The 22650-nt window shown below is 41.1% G+C and overlaps 1 protein-coding gene across 1 annotated transcript; it reads left to right on the forward strand.

Annotated features, from left to right (window-relative positions):
- Positions 1-2336: 2336 nt before the first annotated feature.
- Positions 2337-22096, forward strand: LOC107983460 (C-type lectin domain family 2 member D; the record flags this gene model as incomplete). The annotated part of the gene is given in 5 exon segments (XM_062966943.1): positions 2337-2542; positions 5894-6061; positions 18311-18388; positions 20984-21156; positions 21993-22096. Coding segments are annotated over 4 exon segments (434 nt in total), but the record flags the coding sequence as incomplete, so codon positions are not given.
- Between the last annotated feature and the right edge of the window lie 554 nt (positions 22097-22650).

The raw sequence follows: 22650 nt of genomic DNA on the forward strand, positions 1-22650 counted from the left end.
TTGTTCTGTCTCCTTGCCAATTAGCATTCTTTGTTCGTAATTTTTATCCCCTTTTTTCTGATTGAAATGCCATGCCTACAATACCTCCATGCTTTAATGTGGTTCCTATTTATCTACTCACATTGCTGTTTTTGATCCGCTAGGTGGGCAGGGAACTGGGCTGAAGGTCAGCAGCTCACCCTGACCAAGCTTCGAATGTCAACCTTTCGGTTGGCAAGCAAGATTTACTTCCGTTGCAGCTGGTGATTAACCTGCTGTGCTAAAGCAGGCCCTAATTTCCCTAGAGAGAGAAAAAAATCTTTAATTTCCCTAGAGTAGGCTAACACCCATTCTCCAGTGTTTTCAGACAAACCTGAAAATGTGGCTCTTTAAACAGGCCTTTGAACATGATTAGACCTCCAAATGTTTCAAGACTTGAGGCTCCAGTGATTCATCTCACTAGCACTTTATGTGACTGATATTGATTACAGCCTATTTTATATCCGCAGCCATGGCGGTGTTTTATTCCATTTTTACATCAGTAGGGGTTTTTATGACGTTTTTATGTACATTTGTTTATGTAACTCTACATTGCTATTTTGTAGGTTCATGTATATGTGTTTTATTGCAATTTGTGTATTTGTTGCACTACAATTTGTGTATTTGTTGACCATTACAGTAAACACAGCACTTTACCCCAGCCCTGGCCCTATAATCTACTTGCACAAGCCCTCTCCAATTTCTGATTTTTCCCACTTATCCCCGGTTCTGGTTATTGAGGTTTTGATTCATTTTAATGCTTGTTTTTATATTCTGCTGTTTTTAATTGTTTTAATCAGATTGCTATATGTTTGTTATGTTTTTAAATGTATTTTTAGTTCATCAATTTTGTTGTGCTGGGCTTCATCCTGCTTGTAAGCTGCCCTAAGTCTATTTGGAGAGATCATTTTGGGATATAAAAATAAAATAATAATAATTATTATAAATATTATTATTACTAGGACTTTTATAAGCCGCCCCAAGTCCCTTCTGGGAGATGGTGGCAGGATATAAATAAAGTTTATTATTATTATTATTATTATTATTATTATTATAACCCTAAATCTAAAGTTTAGAGCCGGGGCTGGGTAAATGAACTTGGAAGGTCACATGTAGCCTGCGGGCCTTAGTTTGGGGACACCTGATCTAATGGCTGGTTTAGATATTTACATCTGTTGTGCAGTGTTTATAATGGACTCTACAAAAAGGTGCTTCAGCTGTACTTCATAACAGGGAAAATCAGCTTACAAATGCTATTGAATTATCAGTCAATGTTTTGATTTCCAACCCTATTTTATATACCTAAACTATTGGGGTGATAGAAAAAAATTATCAGGCCTAAAGAGTGGGAAAATTTAAGAAGCCCTGCTTTAGAGCAGTACTTCTCAACCTGGGGGTTGGGACCCCTGGGAGGTTGCGAGGGGATGTTAGAAGAGTTGCCAAAGACCATCAGAAACTACAATCACCATCATGTTGGGTCAGTCCACCCCAAACATCAGTATTCAAAGTTGGTCATATTGGGTATTGGTCCAGATCCATCAGTTGGGTGTACATTGCTCTGTTGATGTGGGTGAACTATAACTCCCAACCTCTGAGGTCAGTCCCCTCGAAACCCCACCAGTATTCAAGGTTTGGCATTTTGATTGTGTGTGGTAAGTTTAATTCCATCACCAGTTTGGTACAGAGTGCTCTCTGAGTGTTGGTGAACTACAACTCCCAGATTATCAAGGTCTATTTTCCCCAAATTCCACCAGAGTTCACATTTGGGCATATTGCGTATTTGTGCCAAGTTTGGTCCAGATCCATCATTGTTTGAGTCCACAGTGCTCTCTGGGTACAGGCGAACTACAACTCCAAAACTCAAAGTCAGTGTCCACCAAACCTTTCCAGTATTTTATGTTGGTCCTGGGAGCTTTGTGTGCCAAGTGTGGTTCAATTCCATCGTTGGTAGGGTTCAGAATGGTCTTTGATTGTAGGTGAACTATAAATCCCAGCAACTACAACTCCCAAATGACAAAATCAACCCCAACCCAACCAGTATTCAAATGTGGGCCTATCGGGTATTTGTGCCAAATTTGATCCAGTCAATGAAAATACACCCTACACATCAAATATTTACATTACGATTCATAACAGTAGAAAAATTACAGTTATGAAGGAGCAACAAAAATAATTTTATGGTTTGGGGTCACCACAACATGAGGAACTGTATTAAGGGGTAGCACGATTAGGAAAGTTGAGAACTACAGGGCCGTAGCCAAATATTGTACACCCGGAAACACACGGCCTGTCAACCGCTGGGTGTCCTCCGACAGCTTCTTTCAAGATGACAAACTTTGCCACCTGATCTTGACGGAGAACGTGTTTCCTCCTCCGCCGGCTTTGCCGCAGGCGCAAGAATTCATTCATCTCCCTCTAGCTCCTTCCAAACCTTTCCCGCGACTCTTCTTCCTTAACTGCCGATCGGGTACAGCTCCCTTTTCAGCTACCTGGCGAACACACCCCAGAACATCGCTCCCAGCAGGTAAGGCAAAGCAAATCTCTCGCGTTGCGCTCACAAACGGCGGGGATGCTGGGGAACGAATGTGCCTTCTCGTCGCCTGCCACTTATGGAGACTCCTTGGATTTCAAGGGGGTTTCTTAAGCAAAGATGTCAGCTCCTCTTTCAGAAAGAACTTTATCCGGACTGCCAAAACTCAGGAATTGTCCACGCGCGGGGCAGAAATAGGGGCACCTTTTGCTTTCTGGGTGTTCAAAGTAGTACACAAGCTTTGTATAATGCAAAGAAGAAGAGGAAGAGGAGGAAGAAGAGGAAGAAGAAGAAGTTTATTGAAGGCTGATGTTCGGGAAAAGAATCTTCTTGGGAGGAAGGGAGGGGGAGACTAGAACAGCAGGAAGCAGCCATTGAATGCTAATCAAGGTGATTAATTACAACATTCACACTGGCCTCCAAAAGACAAGAGTCCTTTCTCCCACCCTGGACGTTCCACAGATATATAAACCTCCTAGTTTCCAATAGACCTCACAACCTCTGAGGATGCCTGCATAGATGTGGGCAAAACGCCAGGAGAGAATGCTTCTGGAACATGGTATTACTTCCCAGAAAATTAACAACCTAGAACAGTATTCATAGACAGTTGGACCCCTGACATTTATTTATTTATTTATTTACAGTATTTATATTCCGCCCCTCTCACCCCGAAGGGTACCCGGGGGCGGATCACATTATGTACATATAGGGCAAACATTCAATGCCCATAAACACATCGAACTGAGACAGACAGACAGACACAGAGGCAATTTAGCCTTCTTCTGAGGGGATGTTCGATTCTGGCCACAGGGGGGGAGCAGCTGTTTCATCATCCACTCTGAGGGCACTTCCTCACTTCCTCATTCCAACGTTGTAAATTATTTAAACTTGCCTCCCCACTTTTATAAGTGGTACCTTATTTCCTACTTGATAGATGCAACTATCTTTCGGGTTGCTAGGTCAGCAACGAGCAGGGGCTATATTTTATTTTTAATTGATGGCTGCTCACCCCGCCACGGACTGGCCTCAAACTCATGACCTCATGGTCAGAGTGATTTATTGCAGCAGCTGTTTACCAGCCTGTGCCACAGCCCGGCCCCCATGGCAAAATGCTGTGAAACAATGGGATTTGTACTTTGGAGAGTCCTCAGATAAAAACATCTAGAGATGTAGAAACATTATTTATTTACTTATTATATTTTTACCCCACTCTTCTCACCCTGAAGGGGACTCAGAGCAGCCTCCATGTGGGCAATATTCAATGGCATACAGCAACAACAACAGATACAATATACATAAATAGTAAAGGTAAAGGTTTTCCCCTGACATTAAGTCTAGTCGAGTCCGACGCTGGGGGTTGGTGCTCATCTCCATTTCAAAGCTGAAGAGTCGCATTGTCTGTAGATGCATCCAAGGTCATGTGGACATCATGACTGCATGGAGCACTGTTAGCTTCCTGCTGGAGCGGTACCAATTCATCTACTCACATTTGCATGTTTTCATACTGCTAGGTTGGCAGAATCTAGGGCTAACAGTGGGAGCTCCCTGGATTCAAACTGCTGACCTTTTGGTCAGCAAGTTCAGCAGCTCAGCGGTTTAATCTGTTGGACCACAGGGGGATCCATGTATAAATATTAAATTAAAATTCATAGCATATTAAAATAAAATAAAAAACAGTAATAATTTATTATGCCATAAACATCTAGAGGGTGCAGCCACACAGTACAAGTTTGACACTATTGGAATTGCTATGAAATCATGGGATTTGTAGTTTGGCCAGAGATGGAGAAAACAGTAATGATTTATTGTGTGCCACAAACTTCTGGTGGCATAGCGGGTTAAACCACTGAACTGCTGAGTTTGCTGACTAAAAGGTTGGTGGTTTGAATCTGGGGAGTTGGGTGAGCTCACACTGTTAGCCCCAGCTTATGCCATCCTAGCAGTTTGAAAACATGTGAATGTGAGTAGAGCAATAGGTACCACTCCAGCAGGAAGGTAATGGCACTCCATGCAGTCATGCTGGCCACATTACCTTGGAGGTGTCTACGGACAATGCCGGCTCTTCGGCTTAGAAATGGAGATGAGCACCAATCCCCAGAGTCGGGCACGACTAGACTTAATGTCAAGGGAAAACTTTTATGATTACTATAAACTTCTAGGGTGCAACTAAACTTTAGAATTGATGCAGTTTGGCTCCACTTGAACTGCGATGGCATGATGCTATGGACTTTTGGGATTAAAAGTACAGTTAGGCATCAGTACTCTTTGACAAAGTAAGTAAAAATGACCTTGTAAAAGTAAAACTCCCAGGATCCCAGAGCACTGAGCCATGGGCAGCTAAAGCGATGCCAACTTGTATTAATTCAACAGTGTAGAGATGCACCCTACACAATCTCTGCCACGGAGCTCTGCATGGTTATCTAGAAGCCCCCAGCATTCCTTTAAAATGGAGCTTGACAGGGCCCTGCCACACTGTCCTTATATCCCAGTATCTGATCCCAAGTTATCTGCTTTGAACTGGATTATATGAATCTCCACTGCCAGATAATTTGGGATCAGATCCTGGGATACAGGGCAGTGTAAAAGGGGCCCCAGTTGCATAATTGATAGAATTGTAGAGCCTCAGAAACCTCCCCGATTTGGAACTCAAACAGGCAGTCCACACTTTTAGTGAGAGTTTACTCACAATGTGAAGCATAGACTCCCTCCTGCCCTTTCACCCTCCTTCCTTCCTCTTTCATTCCCCTGTTTTGGTTGTTTGTGTATTCATTCATTCTCTCTTTCTTTTCCATTCCTTTCACCACTAGCATCAATTTTAACTGACTCAAAAAGAAAGAAAGATCTGGTTGATTGTGCTTCCACTGGGCTTATTTGTTTAGAACAGGCATGGGCAAACTTCGACTCTCCAGGTGTTTTGAACTTCAACTCCCACAATCCCTAAAAGCCTCAGGCCCCTTCCTTTCCGCCCTCAGCCGCTTGTGGGAGTTGAAGTCCAAAACTCCTGGAGGACCAAAGTTTGCCCATGCCTGGTTTAGACTGTTGAGCAAGACTTGATTTATATGGCTATGGATTTCATAAGCCTCCCCTCCAAGAAAACCACCACAACAACAGATTACGGTACGTGTAAGTGAAACATTTTTAGGAGGAAGTTCAAGCGGGTGACTTTGGTATCCAGTCTCTCACATCTAGTCATTCTAGTAATGCCCACAACACGTTTCAATGACATGCTATGAGCTGACTGTGCAGTTTCTGTCAGCTGCATGCTTTTCAGTCATTTGTCATACAACACTATGATAATGTTGTTCACAGTCTCTCCTTGACTGATTGCTTGGTTTCTTATTCCAGATTTCCCAAATCCAGCTGTGAAATTCATTTGAGACAATAGTTTTTTCTAACAAGTGCTGTGAGAGATCCAGCAGCCAAATTGAGGAAAGATGGTCAATAATGAAGATAATCATGAAACAGAGATGGGTTTCATTCCTAACGGAGATGGCCAGCCAACACCTGAAGAAGGTAAGGAGATTCCCTCTCTTTGAGTCAGGTGCTGAAATACAAGGCTATTTAATCATGTGAGCCTAGCAAGACTCTGCACCTGAATAGCACAAATTATGTGTACCCAAGGGCAACTTTAAAAATCAGTGATTTCTTAAATGAAAACAGAGTATATTCTGTATCAGATTTTTAAAATCTTTACATCTAGTAAGCAAAGGTAGGTAAAGGTTTTCCCCTGACCTTAACTCTAGTCATGTCCAACTCTGGGGGTTGGTGCACTTCTCCATTTCTAAGCCAAAGAGCCGGCATTGTCCGTAGACACCTCCAAGGTCATGTGGCTGGCATGACTGCATGGAGCACTGTTGCCTTCCCACTGGAGTGGTACCTATTGATCTACTCACATTTGCATGTTTTTGAACTGCTAGGTTGGCAAAAGCTGGGGCTAACAGTGGGAGCTCACCCCACACCCTGGATTCAAACCACTGATCTTTTGGTCAGCAAGTTCAGCAGCTCCGCAGTTTAACCTGCTGTGCCACAATGAACCTAGGTTAAATCTGAATTCAAATTGCAAAAATAATTTGCACTCTGTTATTTCAACATAGAGGAGAGGGTGAAGTCTTGCTCTTATCCAGAAGGAAAAAGGCAGCTGCATTTTTGAAAAAAGTTCTATGGGCTATCTGTCTGGACATCTATTTTAAGAATTGCTTGCTTTACAATTCTGAATGAACTCAGTGTTCTTCCAAAGCTGGTGTCAAATTCCTGACACACACCATATCACCCTCATAATAGTCCTTAGGGCAGAATGTAGATTCATAATCAAGCATATCTCCACAAAGGTGGAAGCTGATATAGTTAAAGGCACCACCAAAGGGAAGACATACAATTACAGGCAGTCCCTGAGTTAAAAACATCCAATTTACAAATCACCCATAGTTAAGAACAGGGGTGAGACAACAGGAGGTGAGAGAAATCTACCTCTCGGAAAGGAAATCCACTCCTGGAAGAGTTTTTATGGGGAAAAGGAGTCTCTACTGAAGCTTTATCCTCAATCCTTGTTTCCAAAATAAGACAAATTTTTCAAAATCTAATTATTACAGGGATAGAAAGTGAGGTGAAATCTTTTGAATAGGGGCACAACAGCAAGACAAACACCATGGGGCTCTTAACCCTTCCCTATGCTATCTAAAGGGTGTAAGTATGTGTGTGTGTGTGTGTAAATATATATATATATATATATATATATATATATATATATATATATGTGTGTGTGTGTGTGTGTGTGTGTGTGTGTGTGTGTGTGTGTGTGTAGGTGTGGCTGGAGTTACACTTTAAAAAATCTATTTGATCTGACTTACATAGAAATTCAACTTAAGAACAAACCCACAGAACCTATCTTGTTCATAACTTGGGAATTGCCTGTAGTCCACTTGTCCCTGATATCTCTCTGTGGGTGCAGGATATGTTGCAGAAGCATCTTCAGGTGCCATTCCTTTTTCTCATCCAGTTCATGTATTTTGAGGGGGGTAATATTCAGCATCAGAGGCTGCTCCCCCTTGGCAACTGCAGGAGCTGTAAGAGGCCTTGTGGGGCCCACCTTCATGGTACCTGCCCATAGCTCATAATGTAATGAGCTACATCAAGACATTGTCAAAAAAATTAAATAGTTACCTACTACCACCTGGTAAATTTGTGGCTTGAGTCCACAGATAGATGAGTGGCTACTGAGGCATTCTGCTGAGGAATTTGTCCCAACCTGGAACTGGCTCAATAAAGTTGGTAAATAACGGAGAAGGAGGGTCAAGTCAAGTGTACACATTTATTTGCCCAACAACTCTGAGAAATATGGTCACAGCTTTTTGAATAGAACAATCTGAATCTTTGTATTGCATAGAGCTTCTGAGGAAGGAATGCATAGCTTGTGTGCCCTTTGATTCTATAATATTAGAACTTACTGTATAATAATTTATTTTTATCATCCCCCTGCAACCCTTTGAGGATTGAGGAAGGTGAGTTTCATGAAAACTGAGCATTTGTTGTTAAGAACTCCATTCCATGCTTAGCTTACTGAACTTAGGCCCCTTCTACACAGCTGTATAAAATCCATATTATCTGCTTTGAACTGGATTATCTGGCAGTGTGGATTCAGATAATCCAGTTCAAATGTGGATTAACAGGTAATGTGAATTAACTACCTTGATATTCTGAAATATTTGGCAGCGTTGAAGGTCCCTTAGTTTGCATTCTTGCCATAAAAGTCTCAACATTCCTTCTGCTTTCTTCTCTCATTCTGCACCTTGCTATACATTACAGGATTGGCATTTGTTCTGGTAGGAAGCTGGTTTTTGTGCCAGATGTCACTAATGCTGCAACTGCTCCCTTGCTTGCTACCTGCTACATTCATATTATTCAAAACTCTTTATATGTTGTGTTGTGCACCTGCATACGTTGTGTTTTCTGAAGTGAGTGGATTTGATGACTTGAAATACAGTAGAGTCTCACTTATCCAACATAAACGGGCCGGCAGAATGTTGGATAAGCGAATATGTTGGATAATAAGGAGGGATTAAGGAAAAGCCTATTAAACATCAAATTAGGTTATGAATTTACAAATGAAGCCGCAAAACATCATGTTATACAACAAATTTGACAGAAAAAGTAGTTCTGTAATGCAGTAATGCTATGTAGTAATTACTGTATTTATGAATTTAGAACTAAAATATCATGATATATTGAAAACATTGACTACAGAAATGTGTTGGATAATCCAGAATGTTGGATAAGTGAGACTCTACTGTACCTTGAAATCACCTTTTCTCTGGTGGCAAAACAAAACAAAACTGGCATTTCTTTAAAAATTATAATATATGACTAAATCTTATTCAGAACCTACTCAGTGGCAGGGACTCTACTGAACCAATAAGGAGGCCTTCAAAGACATTGTCTGTGAATATTCTTGGACATTTCCACAAGCAATAGATATTGGGTTGAAGACCTAGGGCCCTTCCACACAGCCATATAACCCAGAATGTGAAAACACAATAACTCACAATATCTGCTTTGAACTGGAATATCAGAGTCCACACTGCCATACATCCCAGTTCAAAGCAGATAATGTGGGATTTTATTCAGCTGTGTGGAAGGGGCCTTAGGCTAGGTCTGCACTGCAGAAATATTGCATTTTGACTCCACTTTAACTGCCATTTCTCAAAGGTATGGAATCCTGGGGTTTGTAATTTGCTGTGGCATCAAAAGTCTTTGACAGAGAAGTCAAAAGATGTGTTGTTGAAGGCTTTCATGGCCAGAATCACTGGGTTGCTATGAGTTTTCAGGGCTGTATGGCTATGTTCCAGAAGCTTTCTCTCCTGACGTTTCATCCATAGATGGATGCCTGCCATAGATGTGGGGAAAACATCAGGAGAGAATGCTTATGGAACAGGGCCATGCACCCCGGAAAATTCACAGCCACCGGAGGCAAAAGACTTCGTAAAATGACAACTCCTATGATCCCAAAGCATTGAGCCGTGACAGTTAAAGTGGTGTTGAATTGCATTAATTTTGCAGCCATGTTCTGAATAGAACCAACAAAATGAAAAGGAATTGAGCTAGTTGGTCATGACTCAAGACCCATTGGTATCATTGAACCTACATGGTTCCAAGCTCATGGCTGTCTGGGCATAACAAAATTCAGATTGATGCCAATGTGTTTAATTGTAACCGTCTCTTGTTTTGTCTACAAATGAACCCTAATTAGTTCTATAGAAAAAGGAAAGAGGATATAATCAAAAAAAGCTCAAAAGGCTGTGTCCAATTTTGGGCACAGCTATTTAAGGGAGATGTTGACAAGCTGGAATGTGTCTAGAGGAGGGCGACTAAAATGATCAAGGGTCTGGATAACAAGCTCTATGAGGAGTGGCTTAAAGAGTTGGGCATGTTTAGCCTGCAGAAGAAAAGGCTGAGAGGAGACATGATGGCCATGTATAAAAATGTGAGGGGAAGTCGTAGGGAGGAGGGTGCAAGCTTGTTTTCTGCTGCCCTTGAGACAAGGACATGGAGCAATGGCTCCAGACTACAGTTAAGGAGATTCCTAAACATTAGGAAGAACTTCCTAAGTGTGAGAGCTGTTCAGCAGTGGAACTCTCTGCCCCAGAGTGTGGTGGAAGCTCCTACTACGGAGGCTTTTAAACAGAGGCTGGATGGCCATCTGTCGGGGGTGCTTTGAATACACATTTTCTGCTTCTCGGCAGGGGGTTGGACTGGATGGCCCACAAGGTCTCTTCCAATTCTATGATTCTATGATTCTATCATTAGACAGTAAGGACTTTGCATCAGGCAGCTGATCTGGGATGTCATGAAAGGGAAATAAGTAGTTATTTGAGTAGTGATAGTAATAGTAGACAGAACAGCAAACTTTTTCATAGAATCATAGAATAGTAGAGTTAGAAGAGACCTCATGGGCCATCCAGTCCAACCCCCTGCCAAGAAGCAGGAAATTGCATTCAAAGCACCCCCAACAGATGGCCATCCAGCCTCTGCTTAAAAGCCTCCAAAGAAGGAGCCTCCACCACAGCCCGGGGGAGAGAGTTCCACTGCCAAACAGCTCTCACAGTGAGGAAGTTCTTCCTGATGTTCAGGTGGAATCTCCTTTCCTGTAGTTTGAAGCCATTGTTCCGTGTCCTAGTCTGCACTCCAGTCTCGTGCCATCTTTGGAGAATTGTCCTTTTCCCTTGTACCTTCAGATACAGCCAAGATCACTTTCTGGCTGTTGTCAATGGGACCAGATTAAGAATATTTTCTTTAAGATGTGAAAACAGCAAATAGAGCTCTCAGCACCCTTGTAAAAATGCTTTAAAAACCAAACCTGTGTAATTGTTTGGGTACATAAGATGAATAATTTCATAACCACATCTCTCCACACTTGGCAGTGAAAACAAACCACAAATTCCATGAGTAAATCTGTTTCCCTCTGGTGACACTTTAAATCTATTCCTGAGGCAAAGACCTCAATAAAAATTGCCAGCTCTGACTATGAAGTGTGAACTACCAGGTTTGATCAGACTGGAATTGACTGCAGGCTAGGGCTGTATATGTTACAACATTTCACGTAAGAGCAACAATGTTTATCATCCCCACAAAAAAATGGTAAAGGAACATGAGAATTGCCCTTTTTTTTTTCCTCCCAAGCACTAATTCCCAGCTTTCCAACTGCTCATTCTCTCTTACCATCCAGTTCCTTCTTTGCAATGTCACCCAAACACAATATCACCCCTACAGCTAGTCAAAACCCAGGAAGCCATGAGCTGCTAGTTTGGGGTTTTGACATGTACATTTTAACCCTTTTATTGGAAGTTGGCTGTAAAGTTATTTGATCAACAGGCAGACTAGTTATTTAAAATAAATACATAAATCTAAGCAATGAAATCATGGAGAAAGAAAATGCAAACAATAGCAGATGTGGAAGTAAACCTGGCAGTTAAGCGCATGTATGTATGTATATAGAATATGCACCGTGTTTAGAAAGTTGGCATGCTCTTCTTAGGGCCCTTCCACCCTAAATGGCACTATGATCCCACTTTTATTGCCATGACTATATTCCATATCCAGGACCCGAGGGCTTGATGTCTTGGGGGAGGCCTTAGAGCTCTCTGGCAGACAATTCTGTTTCCCCCTGAACTACAAAGCCCATGATGTTGCCATGGCAGTTAAAGTGCAATCAGAGTGCTATAACTATGCGGTGTAAAAGGGGCCCTATAAACTTTCTGTGTGGAAAATTGTGCTTTCTGTAGAAAACAATGGTGTGTGAATTTTGTTCAGAAAAAGTCCAAGAAGACCATATCTCTCCTGCCTTTCTGTGCAATTGGTTGTTCATCCAGGACTATGGTGACCATTGGAATTCTTTTCCTTTTTCTGAGTTCCCACCTGATCACATTTCTACCCTTTCCTGTTGTTGCTGCTGCTGCTGTTGTCAATGTCATCACTATTATCATGTCCCTTAAATCATTTCTCTCTTACCTAATGTGTTTTTGTTTTGGTCAAGATTTGTCCAACCTGAAGGCCACCTTTCTCTGAACACACTCCAGCTTGTCAGTATCCTAAATTGGAAATATTTCCAGTTTCCTGCCAATTAAAATTGTTTTTTAAGCTGTATGACTCATTGAAATCAATTGTTAGGGAGGATTCAAAACACTTCTGCTGAAAACCACAAGTTATTGCAAATGATCTTATAGAGCACACTGACTGACACAAATGCAGGTAGGCCAGAAATCTTGTGTTTCCTTAAATGGGGTGTGCAGGGAAGATCTTTATACTTTTTAGTATTATTTATAGAAGTGAATGTGTTACACTCTTCAGCATAAAAAGACATAAAGAAACCCAGTAGCACCTTTGAAACTAACTGGGAAGAATGAATTTCCATCTTGAGCTTTCATGAACACATTTCACTTTTATCAGATGCATGCATGTACTAATGTAAACACTTCTGGATATGAAAAGCAATAAATCTGAAACCCACTCTGCTCTACTAAACTATCTGGCATTTTAGGGCCCTTCTACACAGCCATATAACCCAGAATATCAAGGTAGATAATCTACAATATCTGCTTTGAACTGGATTATCTGATTCCACACTGCCATATATTCCAGTTTAGTGTGGATTTTATACAGCTGTGTGAAAGGGGCCTCAGTCGAGCAGAAAGGATAAAATGCACGCCTTCTAGATCTTCAATGTATTCTTCAAACCACAATAGGAAAGTTTCAAAGGGAAAGGATGACTCACACAGTTTCTTTCTAACTTTGCAGCAGAGCGATGAGAAGAACAGAACCTTCAGAATGTTATTAGATTGCACATCTCAGCAGCCCTTCCCAATATAGCCAATGCTGAAGAATGCAGCTGTGGATGGAGGGGACACATGATTCCCACTCCTGTAGTAGGAAATGTAGTTTAAAAAAATCCCAAAGCCTGCACTTAGGTTAATATAAATCAACATGCTCCTAAATGTGATCTAAAATCTTACTCTATGGATAGAGCAGGGGTCCTCAAACGTTTTAAGCTGAGGGCTTATTCAGGGTCCCACAGACTGTTTGGGGTGGGGGGGATAACTACAGTTTGAAAAACACATGAATGAATTCCTATGCACACTGCACATATCTTATTTGTAGTGCAAAAAACATGAAAGACCAATAAAACAGCCACCTACACATCCACTACCAAGACACTACACTTGGGGAGCCATCATCCTCGGGCTACAAGTAAGTAAAATAAAGTAATTTAAAATTAAGGACAATTTTAACCAACACAAATTTGCCAGTATTTCAGTGGGAATGTGGGTCTGCTTTTGGCTGATGAAGTTAATTAGAATTCTTGTTGCATGCCTTCAAATCATTTCAGACTTAGGGCCCTTCCACACAGTCATATAACCCAGAATATCAAGGCAGAAAATCCCACAATATCTGCTTTGAACTGACTCCACACTGCCATATATTCCAGTTCAAAGCAGATAATGTGGGATTTTATTCAGCTGTGTGGAAGGGGCCCTAAGACTAAACTTTTGCGTGTGGGCTGGATAAATGACGTTGAAGGGCCACATTTGCCCATGGGCTTCAATTTGGGAATCTCAGACTACAGCATGAGTGGGAGTCAGGCATACATGGTTTCAGTACAACTCTAGGTATCCCTTACTATTGGTGATACTAACTGAAGTGGCTGAGACTTGCAGTCCACTAATATCTGGAAAGGCTACACTTTGTACATCTGTGTACAGAGTATATTTTAAACAAGTGCCATTAAATATTTTTAAACTTTACATAAAACATCACAATATATATGACACCCATCTTTAAATATTGATCATGTACAGAATGGAGCAAGCTTGTTTTGTGTTGCGCAAAAACATAGGACTAGGGAAACATAGGAATAGGGAAAAATGGTATGATGCAGGTATGTGTCTCTTTATAGAGAGCCTAATCCCATAAATGTTTGGGAGGTGTTTTTTTGGCATCTTGGTCAGTTTGTATAACATGAAAGGCTTTTCAATCTTTCAGTGATATTTTAATCTTACTATAGGGGATATCTGATAGCCCTACAAGCTTTCCATCCATCCTATGAGGCAGACCCCTCTTAATAGGAAACATCTTGCAACTTTAGTTGGACTAAAACTTTATATCTTTCCAATTTTAGTATGTGTACTGCCAAAGAGAGCACAGTTTTAGTCCAAATTTTAAAGAAGCTTCTCAGATGTTAACGCAATTGACAGAGAGAAATTTGGCACCTTATACAGTGTTCAGCCAGAGTAACACCAGGTTAACATTCTCTGCTCCAAAAACATGTACAAGAAAACAAGAAACCAGCAATCACAATTAAAGTGGTTCTAAAAACCTCCAATGAAAGTAAGGCCATTATTTTCAGAAGTCATCTAATCTGCTACCAAACTGCATTTACTGTTGGGAAGTTTTTCCTAATATTTAGGCAGAATGTTCTTCTATGAATTTGGACAATCGGTTAAATTTAAAGTGAAATGCATGCCTAAGCAAACTGATATCAGTACTCTCCTTTGTACATTTGGATAGAACATGAGTCAATTACTTGCTATTTCCTGACTGTCAACCCTTCAGACCATACATTTGAACTGTTCCTTCTTGAAAACTTCCCCCCACTAACTAGACATCACCAGAAAAAGGAGTCTAATCTACAATTGCTTGTAGATGGCCTGAAGTTATTCTTCAAAAGCCCAGCACATCTCAGCCTGGACATTAATGGATTATCCTTCTTCGAGGTCCACGTTAATAATAAACATACAGTAAATACAATACATATATTAGCTTAAAAGCTTTTATAACAAGACAGTGAATAAATAATATATTAATAATGTTTTATTGTAAATAATAGGTTACTGTTATTTTGAGTACATACCCTTAATTAGACCAGCAGCAGAAATATCTCTCTATTAGCTGAACTAATATACAGTAAAAAAGACAATTCAATTGGGTAGATAAGGGAGGGCCCCGAGAGTGTGGTGTAACCCATTCCAAGAACATATGATGCAATCTGGCTAGAAAGTACCCTGCTTTTTTGTTTTTTTGAGTGTGGGGAGAATACACATACAGTAATGAAACGAGATCAAGGCTGGGTCTTAACTGGCACAAGTGCTCCCCATTACCCCTGGAAGTGCTCTCCTGCCTACACTGTAGAGGTCGGTTGGAGTCCATAAACTTTACCTGGACTGAGACTGTTGGGTCGGCCGATTAGTCACTTCATCATCCATGCCACGGTGGGGCAATGGGTTAAACCCTTGTGCCGGCTGGACTGCTGACCTGACAATTGGGTTACCAGTTTGAATCTGTGAGATGGGGTGAGCTCCCGTCTGTCAGCTCTAGATTGTAGGGACACAAGAGAAGCTTCCCAGCAGGATGGTAACACATTTGGGCCTCCCCAGGGCAACGTCTCTGTAAACGGCCAATTCTCTAATACCAGAAGTGACTTGTAGTATGTTCTCAAGTAGCTTCTGCCATGATAAAGGAACAATATTACTATTTGCCACTTCCAGTCATCCATGAACCAGGTAAACAAGTACTCTGTGCTGACATTATCTGAGCCACCTTTGCAACCAGAAAGAAGGGGAAATCTAATCCACTCTTTTTTCCTAATTGTGTGGTTACCTGTAACGTGAGGTCTTTAACATATCCTTTTTATCATTGTCAAATAAAGAAATCATTAGTAGTGTCCCTGAGAAATAAACTGTTTCCCCAACTATTTGTCTTATCCAAGGGTCTACCTACATTGTCTAAATGTCTGGAGACTATGCCCTTTGGGGAGTGGCTTAAATAGCTGAGGAAGAAAAGGTTGAGAGGAGACATGATCTCGTTATTCAAATATTTGAAAGGATGTCATAAAGAAGATGGCAGCAGCTTGTTTTCTGCTGCCCTGGAGACAAGGACTCAATGGAGCCATGGGTTCAAATTATAGGAAAGGAGATTCCACCTGAACTTTAGGAAGAACTTTCTTGCGGTAAGAGTTGTTTGGTAGTGAAATATGTTGCCTAAACATATGTTGGGGTTTGGTTGGCCTTCTCTTGAGAATACTTTGATTGGGTATTTTTGTATGGCAGGGGGTGGAACCCGATGATCTTTGTGTTATCTTCCAATTCTATGATTCTATGGGAATTAAGACTTGTTTAAACTACTTTGGAAGAACCCTGATACATTTAATATTTTGTGGCATCTGAAAGCTGTGAATCATAGAATCATAGAGTTGGAAGAGACCTCATGGGCCATCCAGTCCAACCCCTTGCCAAGAAGCAGGAAAATTGCATTCAAAGCACCCCCAACAGATGGCCATCCAGTCTCTGCTTAAAAGCCTACAAAGAAGGGGCCTCCACCACACTCCATGGCAGAGAGTTCCACTGTTGAACAGCTCTCACAGTTAGGAAGTTCTTCCTAATATTCAGGTGGAATCACCTTTCCTGTAGCATGAAACCATTGTTCCACGTCCTAGTCTCTAGGGCAGCAGAAAGCAAGCTTGCTCCCTCCTCCCTATGACGTCCCCTCACATATTTATACATGGCTATCATGTCTCCTCTCAGCCTTCTTTTCTGCAGGCTAAACATGCCCAGCTCAGAGAAATAAATTCTACTCCAACTATTCATGGAGTAGATTTTCCTTCGACTTATTTAAAAATGAACAAATTTAATCATACGGTCTCCTGGAGTTTCAAAATACTGGAGACAGTTGAGTGGGATCTGTTTCAGGCCCAATCCCTGTCTTGATGGACATTAATGTCATGATCTCTCTCTCCTCCCCTCTCTCTCACAGACACCATAATCTGTCTTACAGTTAAATTCAAGCAGCTTAGTTTTTTTTCCACTGATTATGGTTGTATTTACACAAACAGTGTACAGTACATGGTACAATACAAAAGTAAACCATTAGTAGACAGTCTTTCCAAATACATTTTTATTATAAAACTAGGATGATATATACAGTGGACACTTGCTAGTTTGGTGTTAGGACCCCTTGTGGATACCAAAACTTGTAGAACATCAAGCCCCATTCTATACAATTATGTAAAATACCGGCAAAATCAAAATTTGCCTTTTGGAATATTTTCAAAACTTAAATGGTTGAATCCAGGGATACAATACCTGTGGATTCGGCTGACTGATTATACAACATTCCTTAGGTACTATAAGTCACAGAACAATATTCTTTGTTAGGAAGTAATGGTTATAAATTAACTTTTATTTTACAAAAATTATAAACTTTTAAAATCTGGACAGTTCCTACATATGCATCCAAAAATCATTGGAGGGGTGGAGTTGAGAGTACAGCTTTTTTTCACTGCCAAGCAGATATAGACCCACCTAATTCATTATTAAAAGGAATTATGACACAATCTACTGTATGTTGCTCTGAGGAGCAAAGTTTATTTCCTGGAATTGATAAATGTTTGGGCTTTCTCTAAGAGATGTTTGCATCAATCAAGAACCCACTAAAACAAAAATTAAAGTGCACTTCATTTCTGGTAAATGAAGTTCTCCTTGCCTTCCTCTAACTTGGGACAACTGTGTAGTCTCTTTCCAAAAGGAAATTGAATAAAATAGAACTGTTTACATGTTCTGTTGAATGCATGTCCTAGCTGCTGTCCCTACTTAATTGTGTACATTTATTTCTGAAGATGAATAAGTAAACAACATGAGGACTGCCAGGCATTGAATAGATTGACAGGTTTCAGATTCCTAGCCTTTTTGTTCCACCTAAAAAGAGTATTGGGAGTCAAGGAGTCCTCCAGACAATTTTGAACAGCAATCCCTGTAATCCCAGCTAGAACAGCAAGTGGTGAGGAATGCTGGATGGAATAGCCTGATACCTGCTGAAGGCTGCAGGATTTCCACCTTGATCCATTAATACTCACTGAAGGTATGTGAGAGAGAGTTAGGAGACATACCTCTCTCCAGTGAGTCCTGAACTCTGGTCCTCCAGGTGTTTTGGACTTCAACCCACAGAATCCTCTATTGTTTGGACAATGACAAGGGATTATAGGAGTTGAAACCCCTAGAAGATCAGAGTTTGGGAAACACTGTTCTATACTAGTTCCTGTAATGTATGAGTCACACACAAGCATTGATCTTCTATTATTCCATCAATGTGTAAAGTTGTCTGGGGACAATATAGTATGCAAAGCTTACTGTAGTAATAGGGAACTCCCCATTCCTTCCATTGGATCAGGACCAGAGGGCTGATGGGTCTGATTTCCTTTTTTTTTCTTAAAATTTTTTATAGGTATAAAGGGACTGAGATGGCGTTTCCAGCATAAACTCCTGTATGCATTTATTGTCCTCCTCATCATCATTATAGTGGGTAAGTAGTAGCCCAGATTTTGATTCTGTACCTATTACCCTTTCAGTTTAGGCTTCAATTTAGTTTTTGTGTTTCTGTTGTTCTTTGTCCAGTAATTTTGTGTCATTGCAATACCAAGTGATCCTTTCTGAAACTCCCACTTCTGTGATGACAAGGATCCATGTAAGAAAAGCCTCAACAAAGCTGCCCCGTGTTTTGTATCATAATAGAGCCCATTGTCCTCCAACCACAGTATGAACACAGCAATCCATAGTCCTTTTTGTAAGTGATATAGGAAACATCCAAGAGCAGCCCAAGAAGGCTTTTTATGGGAAAATGAATGATGCAACACTGTAAATATGTGGATTTGTTTCTTACCTGTCCCTCACTTGTAGAATTGTGTGTGTGTGTATATATATTAGTTAAAAGTAACTACCCTTCGGTTCTGGGGTGCATTTACAATGTAGAATTAATACAGTTTGAAACCACTCATATGGAACTCTGAGATCTGTATGACAGACAGACAGATCACCTTTTAACTTGGCATTTTGAATTTTTAACTGATTTTGGGTTCTAAACTAGAGAAGACAGCATGATGATGATGATGATGATGATAACAATAACATCCATGTCAAGGACAGAACGCCACAAGATCAAAGATAACAGAGTTTATTGGATTTACAGAACTCAAAATGCCCGTAAAAGACAAGGGCAAGGCAACTTTAGCCTTTAAAAACAAAAAGGGGCAAGAAAAACGTTCAAAAGATAAACCGGATTAAACCGGAGTTTAATCCGGGTAAAATCAAAACAGCTTGCTTCAGCCTGGGGATAAACAAACAGAAGCTGGGAAACAAAGAGTTCAAAAGAATGCAACTAATTGGCAGCAGATGCCTCTCTGCTGCCAGCACTATGTTTTGAGTAACTAGGAGTCACTCCTTCACACAGCAAGGCAAATTTCCAATACAAACTCAGCAGCCAAGGATTGAAGCAGTAGCGTAGTCCCAGTTCGTTCCGAAGGTCGAGAAGCAGAATCAGACGTTTGCAGTTTTCCAAGTCCAATAGGAGAAAGCGAGCCCGTAGTCAGTTTTCAGTCCGTAAATCCAGAGTAGCAGATGGCGTCCGTCAAGAAGACGACGGAAGGTCAAAGGTATCAGCACACGAAAACACACCAGTCTTCAGGAAAGCGTCCCACACAGATCCCAAGCGTTCGTCCAGATTACCTTGCCCAACGCAATTTGCAATTGCTCCCAAGCCTCATTTTATGCCAGTTACAAATCCTCATCACTATCAGCTGCCCTCCTTAACCCGGGCGTTTCCTCATCACTTTCCTCATCAGAGCTGGAACACCTCTGACTACGCCCCACAGCATCCCCAGCTGTGGATCCCGTCCCATCCCTCCAGCTTGTCCATGGGTCTAATCCTGAAGGTCCCCAATCATCCTCCATCCCATCATTGCCAGTGGCACCCAACTCCTCCCTTACCCGAGTCCAATCCATCTCATCCTCTTCCGAGCTAACCAGCTCTTCCTCCATTCTCTCCGTGAACCCCTTAAAAGATTCTTCGTCAGATGGTTCTGCAAAGATATCTCGCAGCCTCTTTCTTTCTCGCTCCTCGAGAGTATCTGACTCTCGAGGAGTCTTACGTCCACGTCTGCCAGAAGCAGAGCCATGAGGCTCAATCATAACAATCCACTTCCTTTTTCTTTCTCCCCTTGCTGCTGCTGCTGCTGCTGCTGCTGTTGTTGTTGTTGTTATTATTATTATTATTATTATTATTATTATTATTTCCATGATGCATACATTACCAATTTTCACAAATTTATACCATCTTTGATGGAATTTTCTCAAGATGCCTCACATCTGCTGGCAATAAAAGCAGTTAAGGCAGTGCTTCTCAACCTGTGAATCCCCAGATGTTTTGGCCTTCAACTCCCAGAAATCCTAATAGCTGGTAAACTGGTTGGGCCAAAATACCTGGGGACCCACAGGTTTAGAACTACTGAGTTAAGGCAACATAACCAAATACAACAGATGGTGTACAGGATTTCATTACTATTCTATAGTATTCTACGCTCACATAAAATCACTTAGGTCTAATCTTACCAGGAAGGGAAATTTCACAGTTTTTATACTGTTGTCTCTGGTATTGTTTCTGGTATTGCTCCTGGCATAACGTGGAAAACACAGAATTCATTCTGAGAAGTCACACACAACTATCCAAATATTAATATTTTTACCAGCCTGCTGGAAAATCTGCATTACAAATGGACCACACAATTAGAGACTTTGTATATGTATTCTGAGCAGCTAAAATGGGAGCTGGATGGGATAAGGTCTGGAAAGCTACAGCCTTTCAAAAGAATGACAGACAGACACACTGGGCAAACCAGTCTGTGTTTGTGAGTCAGAAGAACAGCAGAAAGAATGGTCCACTTTCCATAGCTAAGCAATTGCACAATGCTGGATGAATCATCTTTCTTCTTATACCATTTAAGGCTTCCCTGTCTTGCTGACAGAAGAGGGGGTGAGATTCAAATTTAACCTGAAGACTTCGGTTTTGTTTATGCATCTTAGTTGAGGCTCATGCTTAAGATCTAATATCTGGAATTGTACTCAGTTCTAGGAATATTATATGGGAATTCACGTCATCCTACATCTTGTCCAACTGACTGGATTAGATACAACAACAAATGTCACTATTTTTCAAATGAAGAAAGAAACTGGACTTCCAGTGAAAGCTTCTGCAACCAATTTGGAGCCTCCTTGGCTACTATTGACACTGAGTTTCAGGTGAGAGCTGTCATAAACCTACTCATTATTGGTGTTCTTTTGCTGTATTGTGTTCTGCATTTCTTTATGATACTTGATGTTTAGGCCATATGGACCATCTTAAATTCAGTCATTACAAAAAACAATCCTGTTTTGCCCATCTCCAACACTTTAAATAAGGGAAGTGATATTTATGTTACCAACAGATATTCTGCATATAGAACAACAAGTATACTGTGATGGCCAAAACTAGCAAAGAATCTAGCCCTATTCACTTGTGTTCTTGTCAACTGACATACTGTACAGCCACTCTTATCTTGGTTATCCTATTATTGTCATCGTGGTGGTCACTGAGCTCCAAAGAGTTCCTGGACAAAACATCAATTGAACTCCATTGCTGATATTTACAAGAATGAGGGGAGGGGTGATGTTGTGTGTGTGTGTGTGTGTGTTATATGGCCTTCCAAATGTCAGCAATGGCATCCAGAGAGAGCCAGAAGCTGTTTGGGTTTCCATGACCACCGCAATGACAAGGATAGGACAACTGTCTCCATGCCATGGAGGCCAGGAATAATAGGATAGCCATGTTAACAGTGGCGTCAGTTGTGATTCAAAATGGGCCCAACTATTTACACTACCCTGAAGCGTGGTGCTCCTCCAGATCATTCCTCAAATTTGTCTAATGTGACACTAAACCCCATTAAGTGGCTCCCACATTGGAAAAGAGAAGGACCCAGAGATGCCATGTGGTAATTTTTTACCTGCCCCTGGTTAAACTGCCCATGGTCAAACATGAGGCATTATTGGCCATTGATTATAGCAGGTGAAGAATTGAAACACTCTTCTGTTCTTAATAGGAACTTATGGCTCATTTCAAACTGAAAACAATTAATTGGATTGGCCTCAGAAGAGACCCAGGTCAGCCCCAGGTCTGGAAATGGACAAATGGAGAAATTTCCAGGTGAGTTTTCATCTTCTTTTAGTGCTCAATAACTGAAATTTTAAGCTTTTGGCATTAGTCTTCTTTATATCTTATTCTTTAGGAGTGGGATCTAACTATGGAAATGTCCCAGGAATTTTATGGCAGAAAGAGCCAATTAACAACTGATGCCCCTTCCACACAGCAAATCCCATGTTATCTCCTTTGGGTGATATGACAGTGTGGACTCACATAACCCAGTTCAAAGCAGATACTGTGGATTATCTGCCTTTATTTTTATTTTATTTATCATGTCAGAAGTGAGCTATAATGTATTTAAAAACACACACACACACAAAGTTAAAGCTTGGCATTATACTATAGATTTCCTTTGATCAGAAGCTGGCCACTTGGAGTGCCTCTGGTGTTGCTGTAAGAAGGTCCTCTATTGCGCAGGTGGCAGGGCTCAGGTTGCATTGTAGTAAGGGGTCTGTGGTTTGCTCTTCTCTGCATTTGCATGTTGTGGACTCCACTTTGCAGCCCCATTTCTAAAAATCAGCTCTGCATCTCATAGTGACAGAGCGCAGTCAGTTCAG

Source organism: Anolis carolinensis, unplaced genomic scaffold (genome assembly GCF_035594765.1).
Source record: "Anolis carolinensis isolate JA03-04 unplaced genomic scaffold, rAnoCar3.1.pri scaffold_49, whole genome shotgun sequence".
In the NCBI taxonomy this organism is placed as follows: domain Eukaryota; kingdom Metazoa; phylum Chordata; class Lepidosauria; order Squamata; family Dactyloidae; genus Anolis; species Anolis carolinensis.